Source organism: Dermacentor albipictus, unplaced genomic scaffold, assembly GCF_038994185.2.
Source record: "Dermacentor albipictus isolate Rhodes 1998 colony unplaced genomic scaffold, USDA_Dalb.pri_finalv2 scaffold_16, whole genome shotgun sequence".
Lineage (NCBI taxonomy): Eukaryota > Metazoa > Arthropoda > Arachnida > Ixodida > Ixodidae > Dermacentor > Dermacentor albipictus.
Genome location: NW_027225570.1, coordinates 6,370,489 through 6,384,721, shown reverse-complemented (window position 1 = coordinate 6,384,721; position 14,233 = coordinate 6,370,489). Strand labels below are relative to the sequence as shown.

The 14,233-nt window shown below is 52.0% G+C and overlaps 2 protein-coding genes across 4 annotated transcripts in view; both read left to right on the top strand.

The window, feature by feature from the left end:
- Nucleotides 1–14,233, top strand: part of LOC139051920 (mucin-19-like) — a 132,859-nt gene that overhangs the window by 79,875 nt on the left and 38,751 nt on the right. For both annotated transcript variants that reach the window (XM_070528949.1, XM_070528948.1), the window contains exon 8: nucleotides 628–3,545. In XM_070528949.1, coding sequence (XP_070385050.1) covers nucleotides 628–3,545 — 2,918 coding nt within the window. The remainder of the gene's footprint in view (nucleotides 1–627; nucleotides 3,546–14,233) is intronic.
- Nucleotides 11,971–13,885, top strand: LOC139051931 (uncharacterized). Of its 2 annotated transcripts, none has more exons than XM_070528981.1 (3): nucleotides 11,971–12,493; nucleotides 13,229–13,424; nucleotides 13,531–13,885. In XM_070528981.1, the coding sequence occupies exons 1-3, from the start codon at nucleotides 12,115–12,117 to the stop codon at nucleotides 13,865–13,867; spliced, it is 912 nt and encodes a 303-aa protein (XP_070385082.1). In that variant the 5' UTR covers nucleotides 11,971–12,114; the 3' UTR covers nucleotides 13,868–13,885. The 2 variants fall into 2 exon arrangements, with proteins under 2 accessions (XP_070385082.1, XP_070385081.1); XM_070528980.1 differs by having other exon boundaries at nucleotides 11,972–12,493; nucleotides 13,220–13,424.

Here is a 14,233-nt window from a genome sequence, read left to right as displayed (position 1 = left end):
AAACTGAAAGCATATTTAGCGCCAGCAAACAAGGACGGAAGGGAGACGACAACACAATGCGCATTGTGTTGTCGTCTCCCTTCCGTCCTTGTTTGCTGGCGCTAAACATGCTTTCAGTTTACTAACTCTGCTTTGCCAAGAATCCCTATATGCGAAAGTGATGGTGGCACCCGCAAGAATTGAAGAACACAGTCAAAGGTGTCCCCTGACGCTGTTATTTACATGCACTTTACATTTTTCAGATCGGCTCGTCTACGCACCTGTAGCTGCGGTTTAATCAATATTAGGTGTCACGAAAGCCAAAAAAAAATTTGCGAGCTATTGTGAACAAGTGTTAGGAGTGTTTGCGCGTTTGGCATTGTTTTACGTATACCAGTAGTGCGCTGCAATTGTTACCAAATTGTTTTATTAAACTGCTATCGTTAGCTAACTTCCCACTTGCAAAATTACTCTGATTTATTGGATAGAAATTTATATGGTCGGAAATTCGTGTCAAATGCCTACGATACGACATTCTCAGTTAACACAGGTTACGCTAAACAGGCACTATGAGTAACCATGCAGGAAACGACAGCGATTGTTTCAACATCATTAGGAGGCTAAACTGAAATTACACTCGTCACGCAGGCACCGCAATGGATTCAACGCACCTCAGCATGTCCAGATGCCGCGGGCCAGTGGCACCGGACATGCATCGATATGGAAGGAGGGTCCGGCACTTACTTTTTGGACATGACGTGGTCGACGAACCGAGCGAATGCCGGCTACGAGACCTTCACGTGGTCATCCAAGAAGACGGCGGACAAGCGCCTCAGCCGCACCTCCATTGCGGTCAGCGACAGGAAGCAGAAGCACAGGACGAAGCCGTTTGCCAATGAAAAGAAGATATCCAGGTCCGTTTCTAGAACCTCCACACACTCCAAGGCACAGAAGGGTATCACGACGAAAGTCTCATCGACAACGTCACAGAAGGCATCCTCAATGGCGCCACGCATGGTCTCTTCTGAAACGAAGACGACGGTCTCTCTGGAACCTTCCTGCGAGTTGAGCTCCCCTCTTGTGGCTCAAGCACAGGCTTCCAGGATATCGACCGCCTCTGGCCGGAGACTTCCAGGCAAGTCGAAGGCAGCAACACTGCTTTTGCAGCAGAAGGCGGCCGTGCCACAAACTAGTCGCGACGCCATAAAAGCGCCGCAAGCTAAAACAGCAACCGAGTTATCGTCTCCTCTTCACTCAGACACGAGCACAATTTCCATACAAAGTGACTTTTTCTCAAAAGGCTCCTCAAGAAAAGTATCCGCCGCTACAGCAAAAGTGGACGCTAAAAGCCCAGAGTACGCTACAAACGTAGGTTCACCCGAGAAGCTTGAGTCACGACGAAGTTCCAGACGACAGTCAGAACCCCGCGGCTCTTTACCGAGCATGTACGAGCTCTTTACGCAGAAAGATAGAAAGGCAAGTACAGCCAGCACTCGCCGCTATTCGACAGCAAAAGAGGCTGCAGCAGCAGAGAAGTCAGGAGAGGCTAAGACATTACAGGAACGCAAATCCATTGACAGTACCGCCGCACGCTTAGATGAGAAGACAGAACGGGCAAACAAAGCGGAGGGTGAAACGACGCGCATTGATAAGCCTAAAGTGGAAGCAGAATCAAAGACATCAGAGTCTGGTGCATCCAAAAAGGAAAGTGCTGCGATGGCAGCAGAGCACTCTGAGACGGACACTACGCCATCTGCAGCAGGGCGTATTCAAGACGAGTCCAAGTCACTTGCGGGATCTAAGACTTCTATGGCATCTAAAGCAATTACCCAAGGCCCAAATGCCACCTCCGCTGAGGTGTCTAGCATCAACGAAGAGCAACTTTCGGAGGCGGCAGATGAGCCGCCTCCGAAAGGCCTCCAAGGCCTCCCTCCCCCAGCTGAAGTCTCTGCTGAAGAACCTGACACCGAGAGCAAACAGGACATGGATGCGATACTCAAAGAACTCGAGAAGCAAACAACCGTAATGTATCCGGAAAGCAACCTGGTAGTCGTAATTGGCATTCTGTGTATTGTGTGGATTTGTGTAATAGCCTTCCTCACGCATCCCAAGTATGGGCCGAAGAGGCCGGGCTGGCCGAACCCCACCTTTCCGACCTGGCCCCCGCACTATCCAGGAACAAAGGGCCCTTCGGTGGTACCCCGGTCTCAAGTGTACATATGCTCGACCGACTTCTGCATCAAAGAAGGCGAACATGTTGGCGGGCTCTTTAGCCGCGACGTGTCACCGTGCGACAATTTTTACCAGTACGTTTGTCGTCATTGGGAACGCATGATGCATAATCCAGCGATGGGCATCGGAGTGGCAACATCGGTGGACACCATGCTACAAGACGCCATGCACACCAAGGTGCTCGAATACATACTAGACTCCTCGCACGATGATGTGACCGAAGCGAAGCGACTTTACGATGCCTGCATTTCTGCACATGGTGAAGCAAGTACCACTGAGCTCAGGCATATGTTCGCTACGTGGCCACCTCAGGGGCGCTGGCCAGTCGACAGCGCAGCATCTGTGAGCGAGTTCGACGTATGGTCCGTCGCTGCAAGGCTCACGCGAGATTTAGGCATTGGGGCTCTCCTCGGCGTTCAAGCGGCGCTTGACAAGACCTTCGGAAAACACGTCCTTGAACTCGAGCTTCCCCAGCCGCTGTTCTTTCGAGGCGACGACCAGCAGAACGCCATTATCTCCATGTTCACAGGCGCCATCACCGAATCGGCACAGCTTGTGCAGAATTCGGGCATGATCAACGAGCTCATGTCTGACGTCATGGCCGTCTTTAAGAGAATCGCTAAACGGAGGCCCGTCTTTCCCGGACTGGAGGTAAGGCTCGCTCCTTTGGAAAGCCTGCCCCAGGGCATTCGCACCTTCCTCACCGTTGTCTTCGAAGGTATCCTGGCGAGCAACACGACGGTGCAGTACAGGAATCCCGTCTACTTCGAGGACGAGATAAGCGCTTTGTTCAGCGAAATCGGGCCTCGGGCCATCATAAACTACTTGGGATTCCGCCTAGTGGTCCGCATGGCGCCTTTCCTACCCGACAGCACCAACTTGCTCCGGCTTCACAGCATCGAGTCCACGGGCCGCGTTCTGTCCCCGACACCAAAGCGGGTCCTCTGCTTGCGCGTCGTCGCCTCGGTGCTCCCGGTGTGCGTGGTCAAGGCTCACGCCAGGCTCACCATCGCCAGCGGCAGTGATCTCACTAGCCGCGCCTGGTTGTCTGAGCTGGAGAGCTTGTTCTTTCGCAGCTCGCGCCGCTACGTTTGGATGGACAGCGCGACGCACCGCGTGGCGCGCTTTGTACTCAGGCGCCTCCGGCTGGCCCGCTTCTACCCGCAGTGGTCCTTGAAACGAGACAATTGCGCGGGGAACATGCTGACAGCGACCGGTGGCCCGATCCACATGTGGCACGAGGCGTCCAGGGTCTACCAGAGTCAGCGACTGGCCCAGTTCACGCGCAGGACGCGGCCCCGCGACGTGGGTGACGCGTTCGGAACCCTTGCCAGGTAGGCTGCTACAGGAACAACAAGCACATAATCAATAGGCCTTGCCGTCGCTCCTCATCTTTCTCGTAGGAAAATAGCGTCGCTACGCCTGGATTGCAAAGCAGTGATAGTGTTAGCTAAGAATCTCGCAATTTCGTGATAGTTTTTTACTTCTCATTTACAAAGTAGTGATAGTGCTAGCTAAGAATTTCGCAATTTCGTGATAACTTTTTACTTCTCATTTATTTTAGAGCGCAGCTCTTTGGCGTCCGTTCCTGGGTTTCGCGTCGTCGTCATCGTCGTCGTCGTCGTCGGCCTCGTAACCAGCTCCACCCCCCTTTCATCCCCCCAGCGCTAGCAGCGACCGACTGATACCGCTGGATGCCGCTGACGCCGCTACAGAGTGAAGATAACGTGACTGCATAGAACGCCGTCGCCGCCATGCAGAAAGAGGAGGAAAGGGTCCCCCCCCCCCCCTGGTTCTTAGCGCTGCGGAAGCGAGGGTATCATATTGTTTGTGTCGGCATCGGCGGCGTTGTCCCTGAAACCAACTCCGCAGCTGGGGTTGACTCACTATCGGCGTCAGCGGCATCAGTCAGTCGCTGCTATCTCTTCCCTCCTCCCTTTATCGTGTTGTCCGCTTGCTGCACGCGCTTCTGCCCCCATCGTTTGCCGCTGGGTGTACACGCCGCCCCCTTCCCACCTCTTCCTGCGAGTTTCCGGTTGTCAAAGCGCCGGCTCGAACTTTGAAGTTGGCGAACTGTGCGCCGCAAAGTTGCCCAACGGCTTGCTGGTAGTAGCTGCCTACTTCGCCCCTACCGCACTCACGAAAGACGTCGTGCACCTCCTGCAGCTCGCATTAACCGTCCATCGATCCACACCGATGTTAGTAGTGGGGGACTTTAAAGTTGACATAAAGACAAACAGCAATTTCCTAACACTTATGCGGGAGAACATCCCGTTCCTCTCGCTCGTAACGCGTCCCACGGCTGTGACAACCTCGCGAGGCACTTGTATAGATCTCGTCTTTGAGAATCAAGCATTGGTGTACCAAGTCGAACATATATCAGTATATTTCTCCGACCACAAAGCTTCCTTCATGACTGTCAAGAACTGTTAGTGGAGTCTTTGTTAAAGGAATACGTGTGAAAAATAAAAAAAAAATTCTGTGATAGCGCATACATGTGTTGCTCGATTTCTTTGCCTCAATCTATCGAAAAGGTGAAACAGCTTATTTGCTGCGCTCAAATTTCGCATTAGGAAGTAACGTAATCGTCGGTAATTTTTTTATTCCATTATTTCACCTCCACTATCTCATCATAACCGTGCAATTCAGTCCAAGATGTGTGTTAAGCAGGAACGGCATGGCGCGTTTTTCGCAAGCGAAAAACGCGACTCGCGGCAAACGCCCGCGATGCCGCCGACGCGCGAGCACCCGCACAAAAAGAAAGGGAGCGGCGGTTTCGCGTCGCGTTATCCGGGTTGCCAGACAACATAACTCCCAGCGACATGAAGTGTCTGTGTTACCGCATATATAATATGCCCTTAAACTTACGGAACACTGCAATAAAAATAATCTTAGTGCAGTTAGAGAGCGACATTTTTGTCCGAAGTGTATTTATGAAGCCTAATTTTAAGCAGCAATATTGTGTGCGAAACTGCGACTATGTACCTTCCGCATGGTGAGAGGCCGCTGCTTGTTTGCAACTTCACATAGAAAATAGAGTGTCGGCCGCTTACAACCGAACAGAGGAGGCGATTGCTACTATTAAGGAGGATGCTGAGGGCATCTGCTATACCGTCTACGCTTAGGGTATCTGCAATAGCTCGCCGAGCCTGGTCACGTTTGATGTTGTCCGTGTAATTGCGGTCGCGTACGTCCCACAGGACGCGACGCTTCTCCACTTCAGTTATTAGGGCCTCATTGACGTTTTTTTTTTTTCATTTTAGGTGAACACCATGCTCGGATCAACACGGTGCGCGAACTAAATCACGGCCTTTCTTTGGGTCACGCGCCAGTTCTGCCGAGCGAAAAAAAATTGCACCGGAGAGGTTCCGTCGAGATGCGCAGAGAGCAGGGCTATCTGGTGGCGAAACCAAAAACCGAAATGCCACGTGACCAAACGCCACGTGACTTACCTGAACTCTGATTGGCGGACGCGCCGCGCGACGCGTTTCTTTTTTTTTTCTACTCCAAACAGCAGCACGCGGCGGCGCGATTTCGTGACGGATCATGCTGGGCACGCGTCAAAATGACGCACGCGTCCCACCATCCACGCGTCAATCACGCCTGAAATCGCGCCATGCGGTTCCGCCTTTACAGTAAAACAGAAGCAAATGCTTGCATAATACACTACAGCGGTGATCACGTCATATGTTCGCGATTAAAATTAGCCTCACAAAGCTTCTTTTTTGCTTAAATCAATGAAGCGTTAGCGTTGTCAGTATTCTTTCTGGCTGTTTTGTGCATGTACTAACATTTGCCTAAGCAAAAGCAAGCATGCTTGCCGTTGCGGCAAAGTCAATTGTGGCAGTTTTCTGCCACAACAGCGCTGAAGCTACCACTTCTTAAAACTAGCTTGTTGCTCGTAGAGCATTGTGACGACAGTGTGCACATGCCGATAGCGTTCACGACACGGCAAGCCTATAATGAGGCTTGCGCCTTCAAGATCTATTGCATCGGTTCCTGTTCCCACCAAGGCAGCTGCTTTCCTCAGACGTATCGTGGCCAATATTTTGTTAAATAACCTTAGAAGCAGCCACTTGAGTCTACAGCAAACAACGGAGAGCCGTGTTGTTCGCGAAGTGTGGAGAAAATTCGTGACTTCAGCGAATGGAGAAATACGTCGATTTACGGATACACATGCCATGACCAAACAAAGAAGAAAGTTAACAGACAATTACGATACTTCCCAATGCAAAAGTTGAGCGCACCTCTAAACGTGTTTTCATTAGGCGATATATTGGATGGCGCAGGAAATATGTCTCGTGCGGCACGTTCCAAAGGGAGCGAAATACGGCGCGACGCGTCTGCCTCCGTAGCCGGGAGATCGCGAGAGGCAGCGCGTAGGTTGGGTTCACAGCTGCCGCAGAAAGACTTCCGCGCATGTAGCACTTTGTTTCCATACAGACGACGCGCGCTACTCTGGCGGCATATCAAATGAAATCAATCTTATTCTGCAGTTTACATGCTGGATATTCATTTTGGGCTAAAAGCTACACACGTAGGCTGACGTGACCATCCCCACCGTAACCGCACAGCCCGTCTTGTGCAGCACAACGCTCTTTTCACACTTTCGTTTCACCAACTACGAGAGCTACCCTGCGTCGTAGGGCAGTCGTGCCCCCAGTATCAGCGGCGACAGCGCCCAAGGAAGCGTCACATCCAGCCTTACTCCCAGTCGCTCGACATCGCCACTTGCAGGAACAGTCATCCCTGTCACGCTGGTACCGCGGACTGACAGCAGCTGACCGCGTGGAATAGCGTAGCCCTCCCCACATGATGGCACCCTCCCCCTCCCGCCTTCGGAAGTGCAGATGAAATCGCCCCCAAGGTAAATATGCCTGGTAGCGTGGGCCCATACGTGGGCCGTTCCAAAATATAGTTCAATACCGGCACGACCTGCGGGGGAGGTGAAGCAGGTGTTAAGCCCTCGAAATTCGTTGGCCCATTCTAAATATAGTAGCCTACCGACCTAACCAGCCGCGGTGGTGAAGCAGGCGTTAAGCACTCCCCTACGTGGGCCTATCGCAATTATAGTGCAATACCGGGAAGACCAGCGACGGGGGTGAAGGAGGTTTTAAGCACGCCCCATACGTGGGCCGATACCAAATATAGCGCAATACCGGCCCGACCCGCAGTGGAGGTGAAGCACGTGTTAAGCACTCCCCATACGTTGGCCGATCCCAAATATACTACAATACCGGCCCGACCAGCCGCGGAGGTGAGGCAGGTGTTGAGCAGTCTCTATACTTGAGCCGGTTCCAAATATAGTGCTATACCGGCCCCAACCGCGGCCGAGGATAAGCAGGCATTAAGCACTCCACATACGTGGGCTGATAAATATACAGGAATCCGGCCCGACCTGCGGTGGAGCTGAGGCAGGGGTTAGGCACTCCACATACGTGCGCAGATCCCAAGTATAGTGCAACACCGGCCCGGCCCTCGGCGGATGTGAAGCAGGTATCAAGCATTGCCCATTATGCAAAATATAAGTGAGGCGTGCAGATAGGACACAAGAGTAGAGAGGCGGACAACACGAACGCCGTCCACCTCTCTGCTCTTGTGTCCTGTCTGCACGCCTCACTCCAATTGAGCATAATGAATCCTTACCAACTACCTCAGCTTTCTGTCGTTCTAAGCATTGCCCATATGTGGCCGATTCCGAAGATAGTTCAATACCGGCACGACCCGCGGTGGAGGTGAAGCATGAGTTAAGCAATCCCCATACGTGGGCCGATCTCACATACAGTGCAATACCTGGCCGACCCGCGGTGGTAGTAAGCAGGTGTTAAGCACTCCCCATGCGTTGGCCCATTCCAAATATAGCGCAATACCAGCCCGATTCGCGGCGGAGGTGAAGCACGTGTTAAGCACTCGCCATACGTGGGACAATCCCAAATATAGTGCAATAACGGCCCGACCTGAGGCGGAGGTGAAGCTGGCGTTAAGCACTCCCCATACGTGAGCGGATCCCAAATATAGTGCTATGCCGGGCCGACCTGCGCTGGAGGTGAAGCAGGCGTTAAGCACTCCCCATACGTGGGCTGATCCCAAATATAGTGCAATACTGGCCCGACCAACGGCAGAGGTGATGCAGGAATTAAGCGCTCCGAATTCGTTGGCCGATCCCCAATATAGTTCAATACCGGCCCGATTCACGGCGAAGGTGATAAGCACGCGTTAAGCACGCGTTAAGCGCCCCCCATACGTGGACCGATCCCACACATTCTGCCAACCAGCCTAACCAGCCGCGGAGGTGACGCAGGTAATAACCACTCCCCATACGTGGGCCAATCCCAATTATAGTGCGATACCGGGTCGACCTGCGGCGGAAGCGAAGCAGGCGTTAAGCACTCCCCATACGTGGGCCGATCTCACATACACTGCAATACCTGGCCGACCCACGGCGGTAGTAAGCAGGTGTTTAGCACTCCCCATAGATTGGCCCATTCCAAATATAACGCAATACCGGCCCGACCCGCGGCGGAGGTGAAGCACATGTTAAGCTCTCGCCATACGTTGGCCAATTCCAAATGTAGTGCAATACCGGCCCGACCTGCGGCGGAGGCAAAGCAGGCGTTAAGCACTCCCCATACGTGGGCGCATCCCAAATATAGTGCAACGCCGTCCCGACCCGGGGCGGATGTGAAGCAGGTGTCAAGCACTCCCAATTCGTTGGCCGATACCAAATATAGTACAATGCCGGCCCGACCAGCCGTGGAGGTGAAGCAGGTGTTGAGCAGTCCCCATACATGTGCCCATTCCAAATATAATGCAATACCCGCCCAACCAGCGGCGTTAAGCACTCCCTGTCTGTGGGGCGATCCCTAATATAGTTCAATGCCGGGCGAACGCGCGGCGCAGGTAAAGCAGGCGTTATACACTCCCTGTACGAGGGCCGATAAATATAGTGCAATACCGGGCCGACCCGCGACGGTCGTGAAACAGGTGTTAAACACTCCCTGTACGTGAGGCGATTCCAAGTATAGTGCAAATACCCAACCTACCGGTGGCGGAGGTGAATCAGGTGTTAAGCACTACCCCCACGTGTTCCGATCCCAAATATAGTGCAATACCTGCTGGACCCGCGGCGGAGGTGAATCAGCCGTTAAGCACTCCCCATGCGCAGGCCGATCCCAAATATAGTGCAATACTGGCCCCACCCGCACTCGAGGTGAAGCAGGCGTTAAGCACTCCCCATAAGCGGGTCTATGCCATATATAGTGCAATACCTGCCCCCCCCTCCCCCCTGCGGCCGAGATGAAGCAGGTGTTAAGCACACCCCATACGCGGGCCAATAAATATAGTGCCAGCCGGTCCGACCTGCAGCGGAGGTGAAGCAGGTGTTAAGCACTCGCAATTCGTTGGCCGATCCAAAAATAGTGCAATACCGGCCCGACCCGCGGTGGATGTGAAGCACGTGTTAAGCACTCCCCATACGTAGGCCAATCCCAAATATAGTGCTATACCGGCCTCAACCGCGGCCGAGGTGAAGCAGGCATTAAGCAATGCACATACGTGGGCTGATATAGTGGAATACTGGCCCGACCTGCGGCGGAGGTAAGGCAGGGGTTAAGCACTCCCCATATGTGGGTTGATCCCAAATATATTGCAATGCCGGGCCGACCCACGGAGGAGGCGAAGCAGGCATTAAGCACTCCCTGTTGGCCAGAGACGCCGTGAAGTCAAGCATTTATTCGGATAGCAACATGAACAAAACAGACAGCTACGATTCACTGGCTTCGCCTTATAAAGGGAGCATGGGTGCAGCCGAGGCATGCGATTGGCAAGTGATACAATAGCCCATGTGAACAGTGACCGCGTGCATCAGATACGCGGCGCACAGTGACACACTACGCTTGATACACGTTGCACAGATACAACACTTCCCCTCCATCAAGATCAGAATCTGTCATACTTCTGACGATCGGGCTTCCGCTTATCACGAGCGCTGCGCCTGGGTAGCACAGGTGAACCGGCATCGTTGTGTTCTGACGTTGATGCACTTTAGGCTCCACGTGAGAGTGGGCCACCATCACTCCGATCCAACACTGACAGGTTTGAGGCGGGTGCAAGGAAACTTTCGCTTTCAAGCAGTTCACTTGCATATGGCAAAGGTACATCATGTTCTTTCACAACACTACCAGGCTTTAAACAAGAATGTCGCAAATGGGCCGCGTGCACAAACCGCGTCTGTCCATGCACTACCACAAGGTATGTCATTGCCGATTTCACATCCACAATCTTGCCTGGACGCCATTTCACCTGTTCCCCACGGACTCAACGCACAAACACCTTATCCCAAACAGAAAATACTCTGGGTAAACTCCTCCTCTTGTTTGCACTGCGTACATTCCTCTCAGATTTGGCATTTATTGCATCCTGCAGATCTGGTTTCAATAACAACAACCTGGGCGCAACTTCCTCCTCACGAAGAGTTCAGCTGGTGTTTGGCTGGTGAATGTATGTGGCGTTGTTCTATAAGCGAACAAAAAATTATCGATTCTGTGCTGCAGTGACCTGGAACTTTTATTCCTCCGGTCTTCCAGCAATTGCTTCAACAGCGACTGATTTACTGTTTGAACCGCACGTGCGGCCGAACCGTTGGACTGAGGATGATATGGTGCAGTGAGCGTGTGCTTAACCCCATTTGACAATAGGAAGTCCTCAAATTCTTTTGCACGAAACTACGGTCCGTTATCAGTGACTACCTCCTTCAGTAGGCCACGACTTGCGAACAACGAGCGCACTGTTTCCATCGTGCTTTGCGCAGTCCTTGACGTCATGACTCTTATTTCCAACCATTTGGAATAGGAATCTGCAGCTAAATGGAACATCCTTTTTTTTCTTTTTTAGCAACGTCTACATGTATCCTCTCCCAAACTGTTTGTGCACCACTTTTAAAGGGACACTAAAGGGAAACAATAAATCAGTTTAGACTAATGGAGCATTGTTTGAGAACCCTGCAGGCAGTCATTTCGAAAAAATAGTTTGATTATTAGATGAGAAAATGAAGGTCCAAGTATCATTATTTGAATTTCGCGCCGAAATCTCAACGCCGAAACGTCAGCGTGACGTCAGGGATTCCAAAGTATGTTTTCGCATTTGGGCCGCGTTGGCTGAATAAAGGTTCCCGAAACTTGCCATGTTTCATATTTCATTCCTTTAGAACACAATGTAGTCAATCTGTACCGCTATAAATAATTATTAGGCCCTAGAAGATGCCATCAAAATCCATGACGTCACAGCCCCCAGGTGCGGGAACTCAAGTAGGCGTCGCCACCCGTATTTCGTTCTTGCGCTATTTCTGGCTTACCAAACGTCTTATCGTTGTAAGAGTGGTGTTTTTGGTGTTGCAGAACGGTAATTTACTGATGCAGAAGAAATCATTTTTCACTTTAGTGTCCCTTTAAGATGAAAGCGGCGCTAGTGGCACCACATATTTTGTGCTTTGACAAATTTCACACTGCTTTACAATTTGTTCCAAACAGTTGTCTATCTTTGGCCACCGAACCATTGACCTTGCAAGAGCTTTCGTCTTCGCAATGCCAATCTGTTGCTCATGCAACAAACACATAACTTCACTTTGCAGCGAGTGTGGTATCACGACTTTGTTGTTTCACACCACACAACCGTAATCCACTGATCAAAGTTCAAATCGCCGCACGAAGAAAGGCTCATAAAGGCCGATCCACACGACGGACCAAGTCCGCGGGCCGATCGGTCACGTGATGCAACGTCACGGCCCAGCGCGGTCCGGTCCGGCGCAGAGCACATCCACACGGCGGACCGCGATAGCAGACGGCGGAGCAGATCAACCAGCAACTCTCGGCCGCAGTGCTCGCGACTCAACAAATTCGCGAAACCATGCCAATCCCTCGCGCTCATGCTGCGCATGTATCGCGAATAGAAGTCGTCGAAATGGAGGCGGAGCAGAAACGTCGTTTGGCCGCTATGGCGTTGGCTCTTTGCGTGGACGAAGAAGATTACTACCCTGCCCCAAAAAGGTCGTGTTGGGTGAAGGATTGGATGTGCAGGAAGGAGCTCGGCCTGCAGAACCAACTATTCAAAGAGCTGGTAGTGTCCGACCCTTCCGAGTACAGACGGCTCCTGCGCGTCAGCCGGGAGCAGTTCGCGGAACTTCTCGCGCGCGTGGGGCCTAGGATAGAACGGAAGACGACTGTCATGCGCCAGCCGATACAGCCGGCGACGAAGCTGCAAGCAACGCTGCGTTACCTTGCATCTGGTAAGCATTTTTCGTCTTGGTTTGGGCTGTTGCGGCCTTACATCACTTCTCATTGCCATGGCTGCGCCTCGTGTACTTTCTTACAGCCAATTGCATTGAAATGTAGCACCGGGTGCAACATGCGGCTTCAAGACCAGCAGCCGAACGTAGATGCTCTATGTGTTGCCACAGTGTAGCGCGCAGCTAGTTATTTTCTTTATAGGAGAGCTGAGCCTTGGCGTTCTATGCATTCTCAGCGACATGCAGTGAAGTGGGGTTTGTAGGAGCTAAAACGCCACTATTTCGCTGACATCGGCAGTAAGAAAAAAGCAAAATGATTGCCCAGCTGCCGTGCCTACATAAACTGCCCACGTTTAGTCTAGTTTGGCTGCATGCGCCAGTATGTTCTACCGGCAATCTAAATAGGTCCTTCAACCTCGCCTTTATTTATTTACAGGTGAGAGCCACCATTCCCTAAGACGCCAGTTCAGAGTCGGGCACTCCACCGCCAACGATTTCATTCCCGAAACATGTTCGGCTATCTATCATAAGCTAAGCAAAGATTATATGAAGTCACCAAAAACAGTTGAAGATTGGCGATACGTTATCAGGGGGTTTGACGAAAATTGGCAATTTCCAAACTGTGGGGGCAATAGATGGGAAGCATGTCTGCATAACCAAACCAGCCAACTCTGGGTCCCTTTACTTTAACTATAAAAATTGACGTTGGTGTGCCCGGTGCTCGAGGCGACGCAGGAGTATGGCAGACCACGCCCCTACAGGAGGCATTGGAAGGCAACAGAGCAAACCTGCCAGACCATGTGGAAGTTGGGCCAGGTCTATTCCTACCCCCTGTGTTTGTGGCCGACGACGCATTTCCAATCGGGAAGAATCTGATGAAGCCGTATGGAGGTAGCAGCCTGTCGGGTGATCAGCGGATCTTTCATTACAGGCATGCATCTTAAGCTTGATTCTTTGTATTTTAGAGGGCGTTATAAGGCCCTTGAATATGCTTACCTAAGAAAATGCAACTTTTTCACTTTGTATACATTTCGCAGATTGTCCAGAGCAAGACGGGTTGTGGAGAACGCGTTCGGTATACTGGCCAATCGCTTTCGCTTTCTTCTCACTACAATCAATGCAGAGCCTGAAAGAGTTGTCCCCATGGTGAAGGCAGCATGTGTGCTACATAACTACCTTGGCAACGACATGAGCACATTTCCTGACTCGGGGCCCGAAGATAGTAGGGAGCAAAAATTTTTTGGCCTACGAGCAACACGCGGACGCGTAAACTCATTTGGTGCCAGGGTCCGTCAGGACATGCGGGACTACTTCAACGGCCAAGGTGTTGTGCCGTGGCAGAGGGCATCTGCATATGTTGATGAGTACGAATAAAATGAACATGTGCACACACATTTATTTACATTGTCAGAAATTTTTCAACTGTGTCCAGAATTTCTTTCTGGCACTGCACCTGCTTCACAGCGTCCAGCTGCCTCATATGAGCCGCAATCGTTTTGGCAAAGAAAAAAAAGGCGTCGTTTGCCTCGGACGGTTGCTGCATGGCTGAGACAACAGTGTGCAAAACTGACTGCCTCTGGGCCCAGTCCTCGCTTGACAGCCCCGAGGAGCGTAACTGCCTCGGCCGGTTTGTGCTGAGTGTGGGCGGCGACTCGACTCTTCTCGACGTGGTTGGGGAGTTGGCGCTCGAGCGTTCCTCCAGCATCACGGACAGCTTCCCTTCTTCCCCGCCACTCTGTT

Excerpts from the sequence above, each read along its gene's own strand:
- LOC139051931 (XM_070528980.1), top strand. The coding sequence starts at position 12,115 with ATGCCAATCCCTCGCGCTCATGCTGCGCATGTATCGCGAATAGAAGTC. Across the intron at positions 12,494-13,219 it reads GCTGCGTTACCTTGCATCTG|GCGACGCAGGAGTATGGCAG; the intron begins GTAAGCATTTTT and ends CCGGTGCTCGAG. Across the intron at positions 13,425-13,530 it reads CAGCGGATCTTTCATTACAG|ATTGTCCAGAGCAAGACGGG; the intron begins GCATGCATCTTA and ends TACATTTCGCAG.